Source organism: Balaenoptera musculus, chromosome 5 (assembly GCF_009873245.2).
Source record: "Balaenoptera musculus isolate JJ_BM4_2016_0621 chromosome 5, mBalMus1.pri.v3, whole genome shotgun sequence".
NCBI lineage: Eukaryota > Metazoa > Chordata > Mammalia > Artiodactyla > Balaenopteridae > Balaenoptera > Balaenoptera musculus.
The window spans coordinates 139,517,285-139,532,139 of NC_045789.1; the positions used below are offsets into that span (position 1 = coordinate 139,517,285).

At 57.4% G+C, this 14,855-nt stretch overlaps 1 protein-coding gene and 1 non-coding gene across 2 annotated transcripts in view; both read right to left on the bottom strand.

The window, feature by feature from the left end:
• Positions 1–31: 31 nt before the first annotated feature.
• NSD2 (nuclear receptor binding SET domain protein 2) overlaps positions 32–14,855 on the bottom strand; it is a 77,360-nt gene continuing 62,536 nt past the window's right edge. The window contains exons 16-22 of the mRNA XM_036854037.1: positions 14,199–14,302; positions 12,585–12,854; positions 11,587–11,703; positions 4,017–4,158; positions 3,622–3,728; positions 2,587–2,791; positions 32–1,884 (exon numbers count right to left, since the gene is read on the bottom strand). Coding sequence (XP_036709932.1) covers positions 1,631–1,884; positions 2,587–2,791; positions 3,622–3,728; positions 4,017–4,158; positions 11,587–11,703; positions 12,585–12,854; positions 14,199–14,302 — 1,199 coding nt within the window. The 3' untranslated portion in view covers positions 32–1,630. The remainder of the gene's footprint in view (positions 1,885–2,586; positions 2,792–3,621; positions 3,729–4,016; positions 4,159–11,586; positions 11,704–12,584; positions 12,855–14,198; positions 14,303–14,855) is intronic.
• LOC118896212 lies at positions 4,265–4,391 on the bottom strand. The gene has a single exon (XR_005020121.1).

Genomic DNA, 14,855 nt, shown 5'->3' on the forward strand with positions numbered 1-14,855 from the left:
CACAGCTCACGTCGCAGAACCACGGAGCAGTAGTGAACTTGGGTCCAAGTGTTGGTATATCCTGCAGTTCTCCGAGGTGAAAACGGTGAGAGAGACAAACAGGAGACCTCAGTGGCAGTTTTCAAGAACAGCTGTGTAAACTCTTCTGCAGAGGAGATGTTCTCCTCAGGTTATTTTAAGAAGAAAAGGTCAGAAAAAAGCACCTGCTGCCGAGTGTCCCCTTCCCTCCCATCGCGAGTGGAGACAGGCAGGCACACGGGCTCCTGGCAGGGTGCTCCCAGCGTCGCGGGGTCCACGGGGAACGCCGTGCTCCGCAGAAGACTCTCCCCGCGTGGGGCTAACGGTCCGTGGAAATCTCCCCGGGGATAGTGTCGGCCGGGCTGTCCCAAGGCCAGGTGCCCACGCCCGGCAGGCCGGCCCGAGTCCCAGGACAAGCGCTCCGCCGAGGGGCCCCGGCCGAGGGCGTCTGCCCAGCGTGGCTCACGCTTCCCGGGAACGGGCCCACAGCACGCGCGGAGTCACTTGGGGTGATGATGCTCCTGAACTCGCTCTTTCCTCAGCCCGAGAGGGGCGCCTGGACGCACACGTCTCCCGCGAGCTCCACGTCCCGGCGGGGGGGGGGGGGGGGGGGGGAGGGGCACCTAGCAGTGCCTTGCTGCGCGACGGTCACCCGAGATGCCGCCGGGCAGAGCACCGGACAAACCGTTTCCCTAAGTTGCCGCGTCACACAGCTCAGCGGGTCACACACGCATCAGTAAACACGCATTTCAGTCGGTGGTAATTTGTGAAACAAGTTTAGCAAAAATATATTGAGAATAAAAGCCAGAAACTGGTAAAGAAAAGCCAACCTAAAAAGTGTACAAACTCTTCCCCCAAGTGATGAGCCCCTCCGGCGAGGCTGCCCCGCGTGAGCCTGTGCTTGAAAGGCCGACGTGGCAGCAGCGCTTGGTTCGCGTCCGCGGAGAGAGAAACTACAGGGGACACCCCCCAACAACACTACGCTAGGCACCGTCCTGGGGCCGGCTCCTCACTAGGATGGAAAAGAAGCATTTTGAGGAAAAACTTCACATTAGTACAAAAAAGAAATCATACAGCTGTTTCCTAAGAGCAAAATCATCAAAACCATGGTTCCCAGGGCACTCGGGGTCTGAGTCCTTGCCCAGGCCCCACCCTGGTCTCCTCTCCTGAGTGACGGCAACGGGGAAGCAGGCTGGGTGACGTTGTCAAGATTAAAAGAGGTAAGAGTGATCCTCCGAAAAAATACTACTCTATACACCTCAGGGGAGATAAAAACATTTCATATGCCAATTACTTTTCCATCGTAACGTTAACCTAGGAAAGTAGAGCGGGAGGGCACCTTGACGTTCTGAGATTCAAGTGTAGCTGTAATGCTGCGTAGTCAGGCTTGTCTGTCCTGGGGCGTCCGCACCTCGCGGCTGGAACCACGCGGCTCGGACGGTCAGTGCGGCGCAGCGGGCGCTGCTGGGATGGCTCAGTGACGGGAGGCGCCCCCTCCCGAGGAGGCCTGTGCGTGCGTCCCGGGGGCCGTGGGCGGCGTCCTCCGGCCCTCTGCCCACAGGGCGGGCCGGCCACCCGGGGCCGCCCGATCTCACCCCGCCCCGGCCTGGCGCTATTTGCCCTCTGTGACCCTCCGCCAGCACCTCCTCTTCTTCCTCCTCCCCTTGGACTTGGGCTCCGGGCAGGGCTGCTCGGCCGGCTCTGCCCGCAAGTCGTGCTCGCCGCAGTACGGCCGCCCGTCCTGGGTGGAGCTGAAGGCTGCCCCGTCCTGGTGTTCCTTGCAAAACGAATTGGGGCAAAAGTGGCAAAATGAAGTGGAAGGTTTCCCACACACGTCACAGTGATGCCAAGGACATTCCCACTTCCCTGCAACGAAACAAAGTATCACCAGACAGAAGAGAGGAATGGCAACTTGTAACATTGTAACATTTTCATGGTTGAACACTAAAACTCAGTCTAGTCAGATGAACACAAACTAAAACAAGACACTGCTTTCCACGCAAGTGTCAAAAGGTAAAGAGAAGCTAAAGCTGGTGCTCAGAGGCCTGGGGGGCGGAGGGCGGCGAGCAGGCCCCACCCCCGAGCCCAGATGGCCCAGCGGCACCGGGGGCCCTGCCGCCCCGGCTGCTCTCCGGTGACGGGGGTGCAGCCGGGCCGAGTGTTGCAGGGACCCCGATCTTTCTGGGATCTTTCTGGCGTCCCCCCGCAAAGGCTCTTAGTGCGGTCTGGGAGAACCAGCACGCCCCCCGTGAGCCTCTCTGCCGCCTGCCTGCTGGCCCTGCTGCATCGTCTCGTGCCACACACAGTGTTTCTGTTTCTGTTTTACAGTCAAACACATTTGACTTCTTTTCTAGCTTTTCTGCTTCTGTCTCCGGGTGAGGGCCTCTCGGCTTCCCTCCCGAGGTGACACGGCCGCTCTGTGCACGCCGGAGCCCGTCATCTCTCTGAAGGGCAGAGTCCAGCCCCAGCCCCAGCCCCTCCCCGTCTTCCCAGCCGAGACCCAGGCGTGCCGGCCCCCAAGTGCTGCGCCCAGTGGTCTGGCCTCGGCTGCCCGGGCTGGGGACCCACCGAAGGGCCGCTTGCCCAGGCCCAGGCAGGGCAGGTGGTAGGCCTTGGTGCAGGACTTGCGGTCGCACAGCACCAGCTGCCCGCCGTCACCACAGCGGAAGCACTCGTCCTCAGACGGCTTCTTCCCTTCGCCTTTCGTTCGACGCCTCCTGGTTTTCTTCTTGGTCTTTTTGCCCTTTTCCTCCGAGGAAAGGGATGCCGAGGTCTAGAATGAAGAAATAAATGCAGTTCACTCAAGGGAACTGCGTGCACTGAGGCCAGCTGTCCCGAGGGGTCACCAGGGCCAAGGTCAAGGTCGGGAGCGCCAGGGACCCCTGACGATGGTCTCACAGGAGAAGAGTGGGGGTCTGCAGCTGACAGGGAAAAGGCAGGGGACCGACGTGTTCCCGTTTACTGCCTGTAGGAAACAACACAGGCCGCCGGCCGCAGCGCCGCTCAGCGGACATGCGGCCCAGGGCAGGCTCTTTCCCCACGTGGCGTGTCTTGTGAGAACAAATGAAAAAAGCCAGGTGAAGCAGCAGGCCTGCTGCGGACATCCCACCTCTGGGCCTGGATGCCTGTGGCCGTCCAGAGGCTTCAGGCCCGGGTTTTACCCAGCACAGGGAAGGGGCTAAGTGTGCTGGGTGGAGCTGTGTCCCCCTGCAAAGCCATGTCCTTCCCGGAATCGCAAATGTGACTTTGCTTGGAAGTAGGGTTGCTGCAGATGTAAAGCAGTGGGGGTGAGGTCGCAGTGGAGCAGGTGGGCCCTAACCCTGTATGACCAACCGGCGTCCTTGTGAAAGAGGGAAAGAGACGCGGAAACAGACACGCAGGCAGAACGCCACGTGCCGCCAGGCGCCGGGGGCAGACCCGCCCCAGGGGAGTACGGAGGCTGTGACTTTGGATTCCCGGCTCCAGGCCGTGAGCCCCAGCACCCTGTGGCCTCTGCGGGGGCAGCCACGGCCCGCGAGCCCAGCAAGGAGCACGGAGTCTCACGCCTGGCCTCCCGTGCCGTCCGCGCCCCGCCCGGCACACTCCGCTCCCGCCACTGCTCACCTTGGGCCTGTCCCCGAGGAACCCGCTGCAGTTGGAGGCCCCGCACCGACAGACTGTTTTCTCGTTGCCCAGACAGTCGAGGTTGTAGTTGAAGGTCAGCTCTGTCCCTGGGTGAGGGAGACAAGCCACACTGAGACACTGCCCTTCTCCCGACACCGCCAAGAAGCCTGTATCAGGTCTACGAGCCCTGCGCCTCTCAGCGCGCCTGTACTGTCCCCGCACGGCTTTCGATTCCACGCTGCAAGGTGCACGTTCCAAACAAAACACAACTTCCAAATCGCCAGCCGCCCGCCCTCCCCGAGCCTGGCGGTCCGGCCACAGGCAGCATCGGACAAGGGCCCCTCCACCGGCCCGCTCGGCCGGGAGCCCCGTGGGGAGCCCCGGGGGCACCGTACCTGCAGGAATGTCACACACGGCAAACAGGCCCACGCGAGTGTCGCCGTTCACCGTCCACTTGAGGGTCTCGCAGTTGGGCTGGCAGCTGTGATTCATGAACCGGGAGTAGTTTCCTTTGGGGCCGGCGTCGATTATACGGTCCTGTAAGGTACAACTCAGGTTTCAAGCAGCATCTACATACGTGGTCAACTCTCAGCCATCACGTTCTCATTCAAAGGGAACTGTCACCGTTGTGCTGGACAACTGGTGTTGTACTGAGACCGTGGTCTCCCAGGTCCACTCGGACGGGACACCCCCAAACCAGTCCTGTTTCTCTTGCTCACGGAGGGCAGGCAGGTCAGCACCACATGGAGGGACCAAGCGCTGGTGAGCAGGGGGCAGTGAGCCGAGCTCCCCGGCGTCAGATGGCAAACGAGGGAGCCGGACACCAAGAGCCTGACAGAGGACAAGACTGACCGCTTACGACACAAACCAGCCAGCAAGTCGAGACAGGCCGGCGGTGGAGGGAGCAGGGAGGGCGTCCCGAGGCCACGAGGCCACGCTGGCTGACGGGAGCGGGCCAACCCCGCGGCAGAAGCAGTCTTGAGACGCACCCGGGCAAAAGCGATGAGGGTCCCGCCCCCGTGCTCCCGGGACTCGACCCCCTGAAAGGCAAGCGCCCGTGTGTACGCGGAGATTTACACCTATTGTGGCAAAACCCAGACGATGCAATCGCCCGGCATCGGGGAGCAGTGACCTCGGCTTCCTCACCCTAAGGGTCTCTCATCGACCGCGCGACCGGAAGGGACAGGAGAAAGATGTACCGGAGGCGGGAGGGCACTTAAAACTAGGCCACAAAAAGCATCACAGCCACGCGGTAACGCCACACGGGGTCTGTGAGTGGGGACAGGACGTGTGTAAACACGGGCGCCCCAGGAGAGCAGCATCGAGACGCCTGCCAGGCTCCCCTGCCTTGGACGGGCGGCCCTGGGGGGGGGGGGCCTCAGCCACACACTCGCACCCAGACGCTAGCTGCTCCTCTGAAGGTGGGCGCGCCTCAGACTGCCTGCTCTGCAGCGTGCTCCCGCCGAACTCGCTCTGAGCGCTGCGGCGGCTCCTCAGGGCCGAGATGCTGGCGCCCGGCTGTCCCTCTGCTGATGAAGCTGGCGCTGCTGCCCGAGTCCGCTGTCACACCGCTGCGGCCACAGGCTCTCTGCACGGCTGCTGCTCTTTTCAGTCGGCGCTTAGTCCACGCTGATTCTCCGCCTAGGACCTCTCGCTCCAAGAGGTGAATCCACAGTAGACTTCCCCTCACTTGGCTGTCTCCTGTGCCTCCGTGAATTGTGGCTCTGGGGGGGTTGCTGCTGTTATTTGGCGCACACCCTGCAGGATGTACCCTGGTCCCTGGCGGCGCTTTTTTTTTTTTTTTTTTTTTTTTAATTAATTAATTTATTTATTTATTTATTTTTGGCTGTGTTGGGTCTTCGTTTCTGTGCGAGGGCTTTCTCTAGTTGCGGCGAGCAGGGGCCACTCCTCATCGCGGTGCACGGGCCTCTCACTATCGCGGCCTCTCTCGTTGCGGAGCACAGGCTCCAGACGCGCAGGCTCAGTAACTGTGGCTCACGGGCCCAGTTGCTCCGCGGCATGTGGGATCCTCCCAGACCAGGGCTCGAACCCGTGTCCCCTGCATCGGCAGGCAGACCCTCAACCACTGCACCACCAGGGAAGCCCCCTGGCGGCGCTTTTGACGTTAAAAGGCCTTCCTCCATCGCACTGAACGCGCTGGGGCCCAAGTTCTGCCTTGTCTGAGAACAATTCTTTTTTAATTTGACTTCACCTGACACACCTTTGTGTACAATTTTATTTTCAACTTTCAGGATTTCTCTGTTTCTTAGATACAGCGGAGAAATAGGCTTCGCTTTATGAACCAATCTGGAAACCTTTTAATAGATGAGTTAATCCAACTCCCTTTTACAAATATGACTCATATGTTGGGCACAATTCTATCAATCTAGTTTGCTTGTTTATTTGGGTTTTAAGCCTTTCACTATGAAGTAATGGGGTTTTTTAAATATTGATTTTCCTGTTATGTTGGGAACCTTGTTTTATTTTCCCTGCTGGCTGCCCTTTATCGAGGGCATCTCTGCCTGCATACGACGCCCGTAAGCTCCTGTTGCAGCGGTCTCCCCTGACCCACCTCCATCCTTGCAACCCGGTTTTCAGTAGCATTCTTACCGTAATACTTACAAATGCTGACAACTACCCCAGCGTGGCTGGCCAGCTCTGACTCTTGGGCGTCAGCATCACAGGTGAGTTTACCCCCCTCTCCGGCCTCCCCTCTCTGTCGCTGTCGGGAGTCACAGTTTGGCACAAATTCCCGATACCTGTACTACCGCCAGTCGCTTTGCGGGGGTCGCCTGGAACCCGTCCTTCAGCAGCTTCCCCCAAAGGACCGGTGCCCTTAGCTCCCGTGTCCGCACCTGTCACTCTGACATCGACGTCTGAAGAACCAGTCGGCGGGAGAGGAAGTCTCCAGTTCACTCTTCCCTTGAAAACTTTATCAGTGCTGCTCCTCTGTGCTCAGGCGCTGGAGTCCGCCATGAGAAGCCTCGAGACGGCCTCACTTTCTTCCCCTTATAAGTAACTCAATTTTTTGGCCGAGCTAGCCAAAGGGTTCCTTGTTATGCCCAGTAATTTTAATAAGATATTTATTATGTTGACCATTTTGGATGTCTTGCCCCTGAAATACAGGGTACTCTTTCAATACCTAGACTCCGGTCACGCAGAGAGACCCCCTTGGCCTGCCCGCTGGCTGCGCTTTCTTCCTCCCCTCCTTTCCCGCCGTGTCCTGTCCGTCCTGCGCCTGCTCAGGAGCTGCTCCAGGTGGCTTAAGCTCTGCTTCAGAAACGCTCTAGCTGCTGCTCGTTTCACCCCTCAGGTCTCCGAGCTCGAGCTTCAGCTCCGCTTGCTAGCTGGCCGTCTCTCACCCCGCATGCTCTAGAAATGCACGCTGACTGCTGGGGCGTGACGTTCCCAGCTCTGTGGCCGCGTTTCCCCATCCACAGGGAGGTTCTGCTGCTCTTTATCATCAGATTTTCTCGAAGCGTGCTGGGATTCCTGGAGCAGCTGTCGGCTGGATTCTGGGTGTCCTGCCTCTGGGCTCCCGCTCTGCGCTCACCTGACGGCGCACAGCTCCCCAGCCTCCAGAGCCTCGGGCCCCCTCTCTTTGCCTCACAGAGAGCTGCCTTATTTTGGAATACGGTCCTTCCGAGGCCTGTCGCCACAGGTCCCCAGGACCCCACCCACCCTTCTTTCTCTGAGACCGTTGGATACACATCTACTAGTTCATCCTCTTGTGCGACTGTCGGCAGCAAGGAGGTGAGTCGGGACCGCTCGGTTCTGCTGGGAGCAGGCAGCTCGGGGGCGGGGGGAGGGGGGCGGCCTAGAGGCGCCAACTCCGCAGCCCCTCAGCCTCCAGTCTCCTGCTCTCAGACAGGGCCTTCCGTCTGCTCGTGGGTGACGAGTTCCTCAGTTTCACTGAAGATGTACTTTGTGTATCTTTTTGTTGCTGCTTTGGAATTGAGCACCACCATCTTCTACCAAAATCCTGTGTATAGATTTTTTAATTTAATTTTTATAGATTAAGGGGTTTTTGGGCAGCACCCTGTGGGATCTTAGTTCCTCGACCAGGGATCGAACCAGGGCCCTGGGCAGTGAGAGCTGAGTCCTAACCACGGGACTGCCAGCGAACTCCCTACCTTGTGTTTCCTGATTACTATCTTTTCTCCTTTTTTCCTCCCTCCTCCCTCACTTTCTAGTGAATGAGACTTTTCTTCATGCCCTTTTCCACTCTCTCACAAGGTGGAAGTTACACTTTCCATTTCTACTCATTCAGTCATTTCCTGTGTATTCCCGACAAAGCACGAGTTAGTGAAGTCTCCCCTCCATCCACACTAAACACGCAGCTCACACTGGCCTCGTCTTTCTTCTGACGCCCTCTGTGACCGCCACCCCGGCCCCGCTGCCCCGCATTCACCAGCGCTCAGCACCTGTGACCGCCACACCCGCACGCGCACCGCCTCTTATCCACCATCCTTCTCGCGCCTCACACGTAACTTCGGAAGCCCCTGAAGAACCTCCTTTACTATCTCCTCCGCCACGTGACGCCGATGGTCAGCTCGCTTGGTCCCTGTCTGGAGGGTGCGAGGTGCGGGGTCAAGGGTTTTTTCCCTGAGGAGTAGAAGTGTCCCTGGTTTCCATCATACTTGAAGGAGGCTGACCATCCAACTGTCGTTCCCGGGAACATGCTCTTTTTTTTCTCTGTTGCCTTTTCTTTTGGCTGCACTGCACGACCTGTAGGATCTCAGTTCCCCGACCAGGGATTGAACCTGGGCCCTCGGCTGTGAAAGCGCCGAGTCCTAACCACTGGACCCCCAAGGAAGTCCCTCTCTGTTGCTTTTCATCTTTGTAGTGTATGGCATCTTACAGGCTTTTTTGTTGTTGTTGTTTGTTTGTTTGTTTGTTTATGTACCTTAACTTTATTTTTATAATGGAATGTAGATGATTTACAATGCTGTGTTTCTTTCTGGTGTACATCCACTTGAATCACTTACAGAGAGACAAATATATATTCTTTTTCAGATTCTTACCAGTCATATATTCTTTTTTGGTTATTACAGTGTGTTGAGTCTTATTCTATGTGCTGTACAGTAGGTCCTTATTGATTACCTATTTTCTCTATGTAAGGGCACGTATGCTAATTTAAACTTCCTGGTTTATACTCCCCCCCCCCCATTCCTTTCCCCTCTGGTAGCCATAAGTTTGTTTTCTAAATCTGTGACTCTGTTTCTGTTTTGTAAGTTTGTTCATTTGTATCAATTTTGAGATTCCACCTAGGTGATACCATATGATATTTCTCTTTGTCTGACTTATGTCACTTAGTATGATTGTATCTAGATCCATCCGAGCTGCGGCAACTGGCCTTATTTCCTTCATCTTATGGCTGAGTAATATTCCATTGTACATAAGTACCACATCTTCTTTATCCATTCTTCCTTCCAAGGACAGTTAGGTTGCTTCCAAGCCTAGCATCTGTTTTTTTTTTAATTTATTTTTGGCTGCATTGGATCTTCGTTGCTGCGCGCGGGCTTTCTCTAGTTGCGGCGAGCGGGGGCTACTCTTTGTTGCGGTGCCCGAGCTTCTCATTGCGGTGGCTTCTCTTGTTGCGGAGCACGGGCTCTAGAGTGCAGGCTCAGTAGTTGTGGCGCACGGGCTTTGTTGCTCCACGGCACATGGGATCTTCCCAGGCGAGGGCTCGAACCCGTGTCCCCTGCATTGGCAGGAGGATTCTTAACCACTGTGCCACCAGGGAAGTCCCGAGTCTAGCATCTTTTAAACAGGGCTGCACTACATGTTGGGGTGCATGTGCCTTGTCGATTTATACTTTTCCCAAGATATATGCCCATGAGTGGAATTGCCGTATTTTCTGTAGCTCAGTTTTTTAGATTTTTTTTTTTTTTTGGTAATTGAATCTTGTTTATAATTATAGTAGATGTACAATAATAGCTGTTTTTTCTTTTTTTTTTTAACATGGAAGAGATATCTCTTAATTTCTTAAAAGTAAGACTTGATTGAGATAATGCAAACGTCTCACTGTGGCTTCTCCTCTGTCCTTGGACGTGGGGTATCCTCCTTGGTGAAGTCCAGGGTCTTCCTGTCGATGATTGTCCAGCAGCCAGTTGTGATTCTGGTGCTCTCGCAAGAGGGAGCGAGAGCACGCCCTTCTACTCCGCCATCTTGGTTAATCCTCCCAGGCTTTTTTTTTTTAAACAACATACCTAGGTATAGATTTATTTTTATCTATCCTGCTCAAAACTTGTTCCGCTTCATCCACGAAATGATCCATGTCACAGAGATTCCATAAAACTCTTTTTCCACTTTGCCTCTCCCCCAGGTCTCCCGTCTTCCTTCTGGAACATCTACTGAACGTCTGTCTTCCATCTCTCGGCCTCATCGCTCTATCTTCCTGTGCCGTGCGTCCAGACGGATTCTCGGACGCTCCTTCTACTGCAGTCACTTCCCTGCTGCGGTCTAACTTTCCTTAACCCATCCACTGGGTTATTTCAATGACTATATGTTAACTTCCAGTTTTAACTGTTGGTTCAAATCTGCCTGATTTATCCCTCAATGTCTTGTTCCTGTGTCTCTAAATCTCCTTTTGTGGCTTTAACCATCTGTAACATGTTTATTTAATCCTTTCTTTCAGATTTAATCTTATTCCCTCAGATTCTCACCAAAAGCTAAGCCTTCTATGTGAGGGTCTGCTTACGGAGACCTTGTTCTGTTGCGTTTGTACACGTTTAGGGAGATATGGCTTATCTTTCAGTCTTGCAGGAAGTGGACGAGGTATGCATTGTTTCAACGTCTCATGCGTCATGGACTTTATCTTGGCTTCAGCCAGGTGCCCTCGGTGAATTATCATTTCAGGGACTAACTTGTATGTTAAGTGATCAACCTGGCATTTTTCACAACATGTAAGTAGTTCAAATTTAGACGCCTAAACACAGGAAGGCACAGGCCTAGGGTTCCCATTTCTAATCCCCCCACCACCCCCTCACCACCCCCCCCAAGAAAGGAGGGGGGATGGCAGAGGGTACGTAAACTTGCCACCTCCTGGGGTTGTGTCTCCTTGGAGCGACCAGAAGGGGCCTGTCAGCTGGGCACCCGGTGTCCCGGATGTGCCCACTCTTCTCCACCCGCACTCGTGACAAATCGTCTTACCCACCTGCTGAGAATGCTGACCCCTGCAGCAGACAAATGTTCACAAACCTGGGCTTCAGACACCTAACAAGCACCCCAGAAGACTCCACTATGTACCTGGAAGGATGTGCAATTCCCCTGATCTTGCTCTTCTCTGACCCTGGGAAAGACTGTTCTGTGTGCCTGTCACGCATCAGAGGGACACGTGACGCTCCAGGAAGCCCCACGCCGAGGGCCGGTCACCCTGGCCCTCAGGCGGTGGCCAGAAGACACTGCGCTTGAGGAGACGAGCACAGGTGCCTGAAACACACCTACGCAGGTGACATGACAGCATCGCCCGGCGCGCAGTCCGACGCCCCAGAAAGCCCCGTGCGGACAGACACGGACCCTGAAGGCGCACCGCGTTACCTTGTCTACGGTGAGCACGTAGAAGCGGGTGAAGGCGCACGCGTTACCTTGTCTACGGTGAGCACGTAGAAGCGGGTGAAGGCGCACGCGTTACCTTGTCTACGGTGAGCGTGTAGAAGCGGGTGAAGGCGCACGCGTTACCTTGTCTACGGTGAGCGTGTAGAAGCGGGTGAAGGCGCTCGCGTTACCTTGTCTACGGTGAGCGTGTAGAAGTGCGTGAAGGCGCACGCGTTACCTTGTCTACGGTGAGCGTGTAGAAGTGGGAGAAGGCGCACGCGTTACCTTGTCTATGGTGAGCGTGTAGAAGTGGGTGAAGGCGCACGCGTTACCTTGTCTATGGTGAGCGTGTAGAAGTGCGTGAAGGCGCACGCGTTACCTTGTCTATGGTGAGCGTGTAGAAGTGGGAGAAGGCGCACGCGTTACCTTGTCTATGGTGAGCATGTAGAAGTGGGTGATGTCGTTCTCGTGAGCGCGCCTGATTCTCGCCATGCATTCCTCCTCGTCGATCAGCTCCCCCACGTACTCATTCACAAACTCTCCCTGGAAACCAGAAGGGTGCGCTGCTGACGGCCAACGGCCTGGCCGAGCCTCAGCACCGGGGCCCAGAGCCCACGCCAGGAGCAGGCGTCGGGCAGGGGCTCGCCAAGTCCCTGGACATTACGGCCAAGTCGGGCGATTGCGTGTTTCGTGAAGGCTGTCAGTGAAGCCTGTACCTGAGCCTTCTTCTGGAAGCAGCGGCACTAACCCTTGCTTCCCAGCACTCCTGTGTCTCGGGGGCGCTGTAACCGTCAGCCCCCAGCTCCCACAGAACCCACCCTCACCACTCGACCTCCCCAGCAGAGACAGAGCAGGGGTAGAAACACTCCCACAAGCTCTCCTGCAAGAGCCCGGATGAACCAGCAGGCAAGGCAGGTGCAGGCACAGGGCTGCCGGGGCGTTGCTCTTTCAAAGCAGGCTTCTCGACGCTGCTGGGGGTCAGCCGAGAACAGCCCTGGGTCTGAGGCTGCCCGCGCTCGCTGCAGCAAGCACGCAGTTCCGCCATTCAGCCTGCAAGCGGAGACAGGCTGTGCGTGGTCCCTGTCACCTCCCAACAACCTGGTCCCGCACCGTCCCAGGATGGCCCCACGGGAGCTGCGTCCACGACGCTCTGCTTGGCGACCCTCCCGGCTGCCCTTCTAAGCAAACCTTTCCCTTCCCAACAGCAGCCGTCAGAATTCTGACTGAAGGCACGTTTCAAGGAATTTAAGAGTTTTACTCTGATAGATATCTTTCATGTAATGTTTTACAATCTTCAATTGTAACAACTCAAAAACCATTTTTGAAATACTGTTCTCACATGAGTGCAAAAGCACCACGAGCAAAGCCAAGTCCGAGGAAGTGGCGAGCGAGCCCTGGGGACACACACACACACACACACACACCTTCCTGATGTCCCTCTTGGCCACCAGGCCCCAGCCTTTGCCGTCTGTCTTGATGATCTTGGTCTCGGGGTACTGGCGTTTGGTGAAGCACTGGTTCTGGCAGAACTCGCCCGCGGGGCACACCTGCGGGTGGCACTCAAACATCAGCATGCGGTTCAGACACTCCGAGTCGGAGCCACAGGGGTTCTCGTCGGTGGGCTTGCAGTTGCACTTGGGGATCTCGGAGATGTCCGCCGTGTGGATCTGCACTTTCCCATAAGGCTTGTTCACCTGCAGGCGAGAGCCGGCCACCTCAGCCTACTCACCCACGAGAGCTTCCAGAGTCCCGGCTGCCGTGCCTGCCCCACCCACCCAAGCCTCCTGGTGGCCTTTCAGACTCAGGCCAAGTGGGGACACGGCGGGGAGGCAGGCGGAGGCGGGCCCAGCATTGCCCTGGGAGCTTCGCAAGGTGGGCTGCAGGGCAGTCCCCCCAACCCCCCGCGCTGGCTCATCTTAGAGCTGTGTTCTTCGTTCATCCAAGAGCCAGGCCGTGGTCACAGGAGAGAGAACCGCGTGGGGCCGCTCAGTGACACGGGGCACCCAGCCAACGCCACGAGACCTGATCCCCTCGCAGACCCCCTCACCCAGCACACAAAGGCGCCCAAGGAGGCGGGCACACGGCAGCCCCGCCCTCGTCAACTCACAGCTCCTTGTTAAGAAACCAGAGCAAAGGATAAAGCAGCAGAGAATTGAAAAGACACTAAAGCAGAAATGAGTAGCTCTAGGGAAACCGTGGTGAGAGGCGCCCTCTTCCCCTGCTGAGGGAGAAACTGCAGTGATGCCAGCGCGTTGGGGGAAAATCTGGAATAGGCCTCAGGAATCCCAGTTTCATACTCTCTGACCCAGTAATTGCACTGCTGGGAACTCATCCCAAAGAAAAGACTAAACACACATTAGTACAGGGAATGCTTCCTTCACACAGACATTGACCGCAGTCCAGATTTTAGGAGCAAAGACTGAGGCCTTGAGCTGCCCGAAGGTGGCCAGCACGTGTCGAGAGGCCGCGGGGCCCTGGGCGACAGGGTGCGGGTGCACCGGCTTGCCGAGCGCGGTCGGCTGCGGGGCTCCAGGCCCACGCACTGGGGAACACGGCCCCTGCCCGCCCTCCTGCGCTCCCCACACCCCCCGAGGCGGAAGAGCACTCTTGTCAGGGGCTCCGGCCGCGCACTGGCCTGGGGGGGCCACCTCTCATCTGAGCCCGCCTGCGGCACTCGGTGACGGCGTGCGCGGCCCGGGGGGCCGGCCTGTCCCTCTGCCCCTCCCACTCCAGGCGGCCTGGCCAGGACCGTAGCTCCAGCCCCCGCTGACCAGCAGGCTGAGCCTCACCCCAAGGCAAAGCAGAGAACCCCTGGGCAGAAAACCCTGCCCACACTCCGTCCCCCCGCGTGGCAAAGGACACGCCGGGTGGCGACGGCATCTTCTCCCCGCCTAGGACACCTCGTGCAGCTGCCCCGGGCACAGACCCTCGCTTGTGGCCAGCCTCCTGGCCGCTGAGCCCAGCCTGGGGAGGAAGAGTCCGCGGGCCTGAGAGCGACTCACCCCCACCCCCTGCCCCAGCCCCGCCAGGATGGTCACCTTGATGTGCTTGTAGGGCGGGGGCCTGCGCGCGCTCTCCTGCGTTTCTCGGGCTTCCCTTTGAAGTTTGATTTCACGGAAACGAGCTTCGGCTTCTTGCAGTGCTAAAAAGTCAACAAAGTGTGAGTGAAAGATTTTAGCAATTAAACACGTCCACCCTTTATGCTCTGTATTTTAACGGTTTAGTCTAAACTTCCATCTCACTGCTAAGTGTTGTCTGCGGTTTCCTTAAGACAGGTGCTCGGGGACGCCCGCCGGCTAGAGAACCCGGGGGCAGCTCGGTGCGGCCTCTCGGCGAGGGAGCGCAGCGCATCCCGCCACCCACCTGCCAGCCGACCCTAAGCCCCCACGCGTCCGCGTCCGGCGACCTCTCTTTTGTAACAATCCTTGAGAAAGCTGATGGGTCAGCTGTGCGGAGGCCCCAGGCGAGCAGAGGGCCTGCGGCCACCTCCCCGGAGGGGGCGAGGGCACAGGCCCCACTTCCCCGCCGTCCTCACTTGCCGCCCGTCCCGTTCCCTCTGGTCGCCTGAACGAGACCTGCGCGCCACGAGACCTGCGCGCCGTCTTCTCTGTCCCCACCCAGGCTGTGGAGTCGGGTGCAGGGCGTCCTGTCGACCTGCCCACACCTGCCCCTCGGGGCACCTGAGTGTCTGCTCA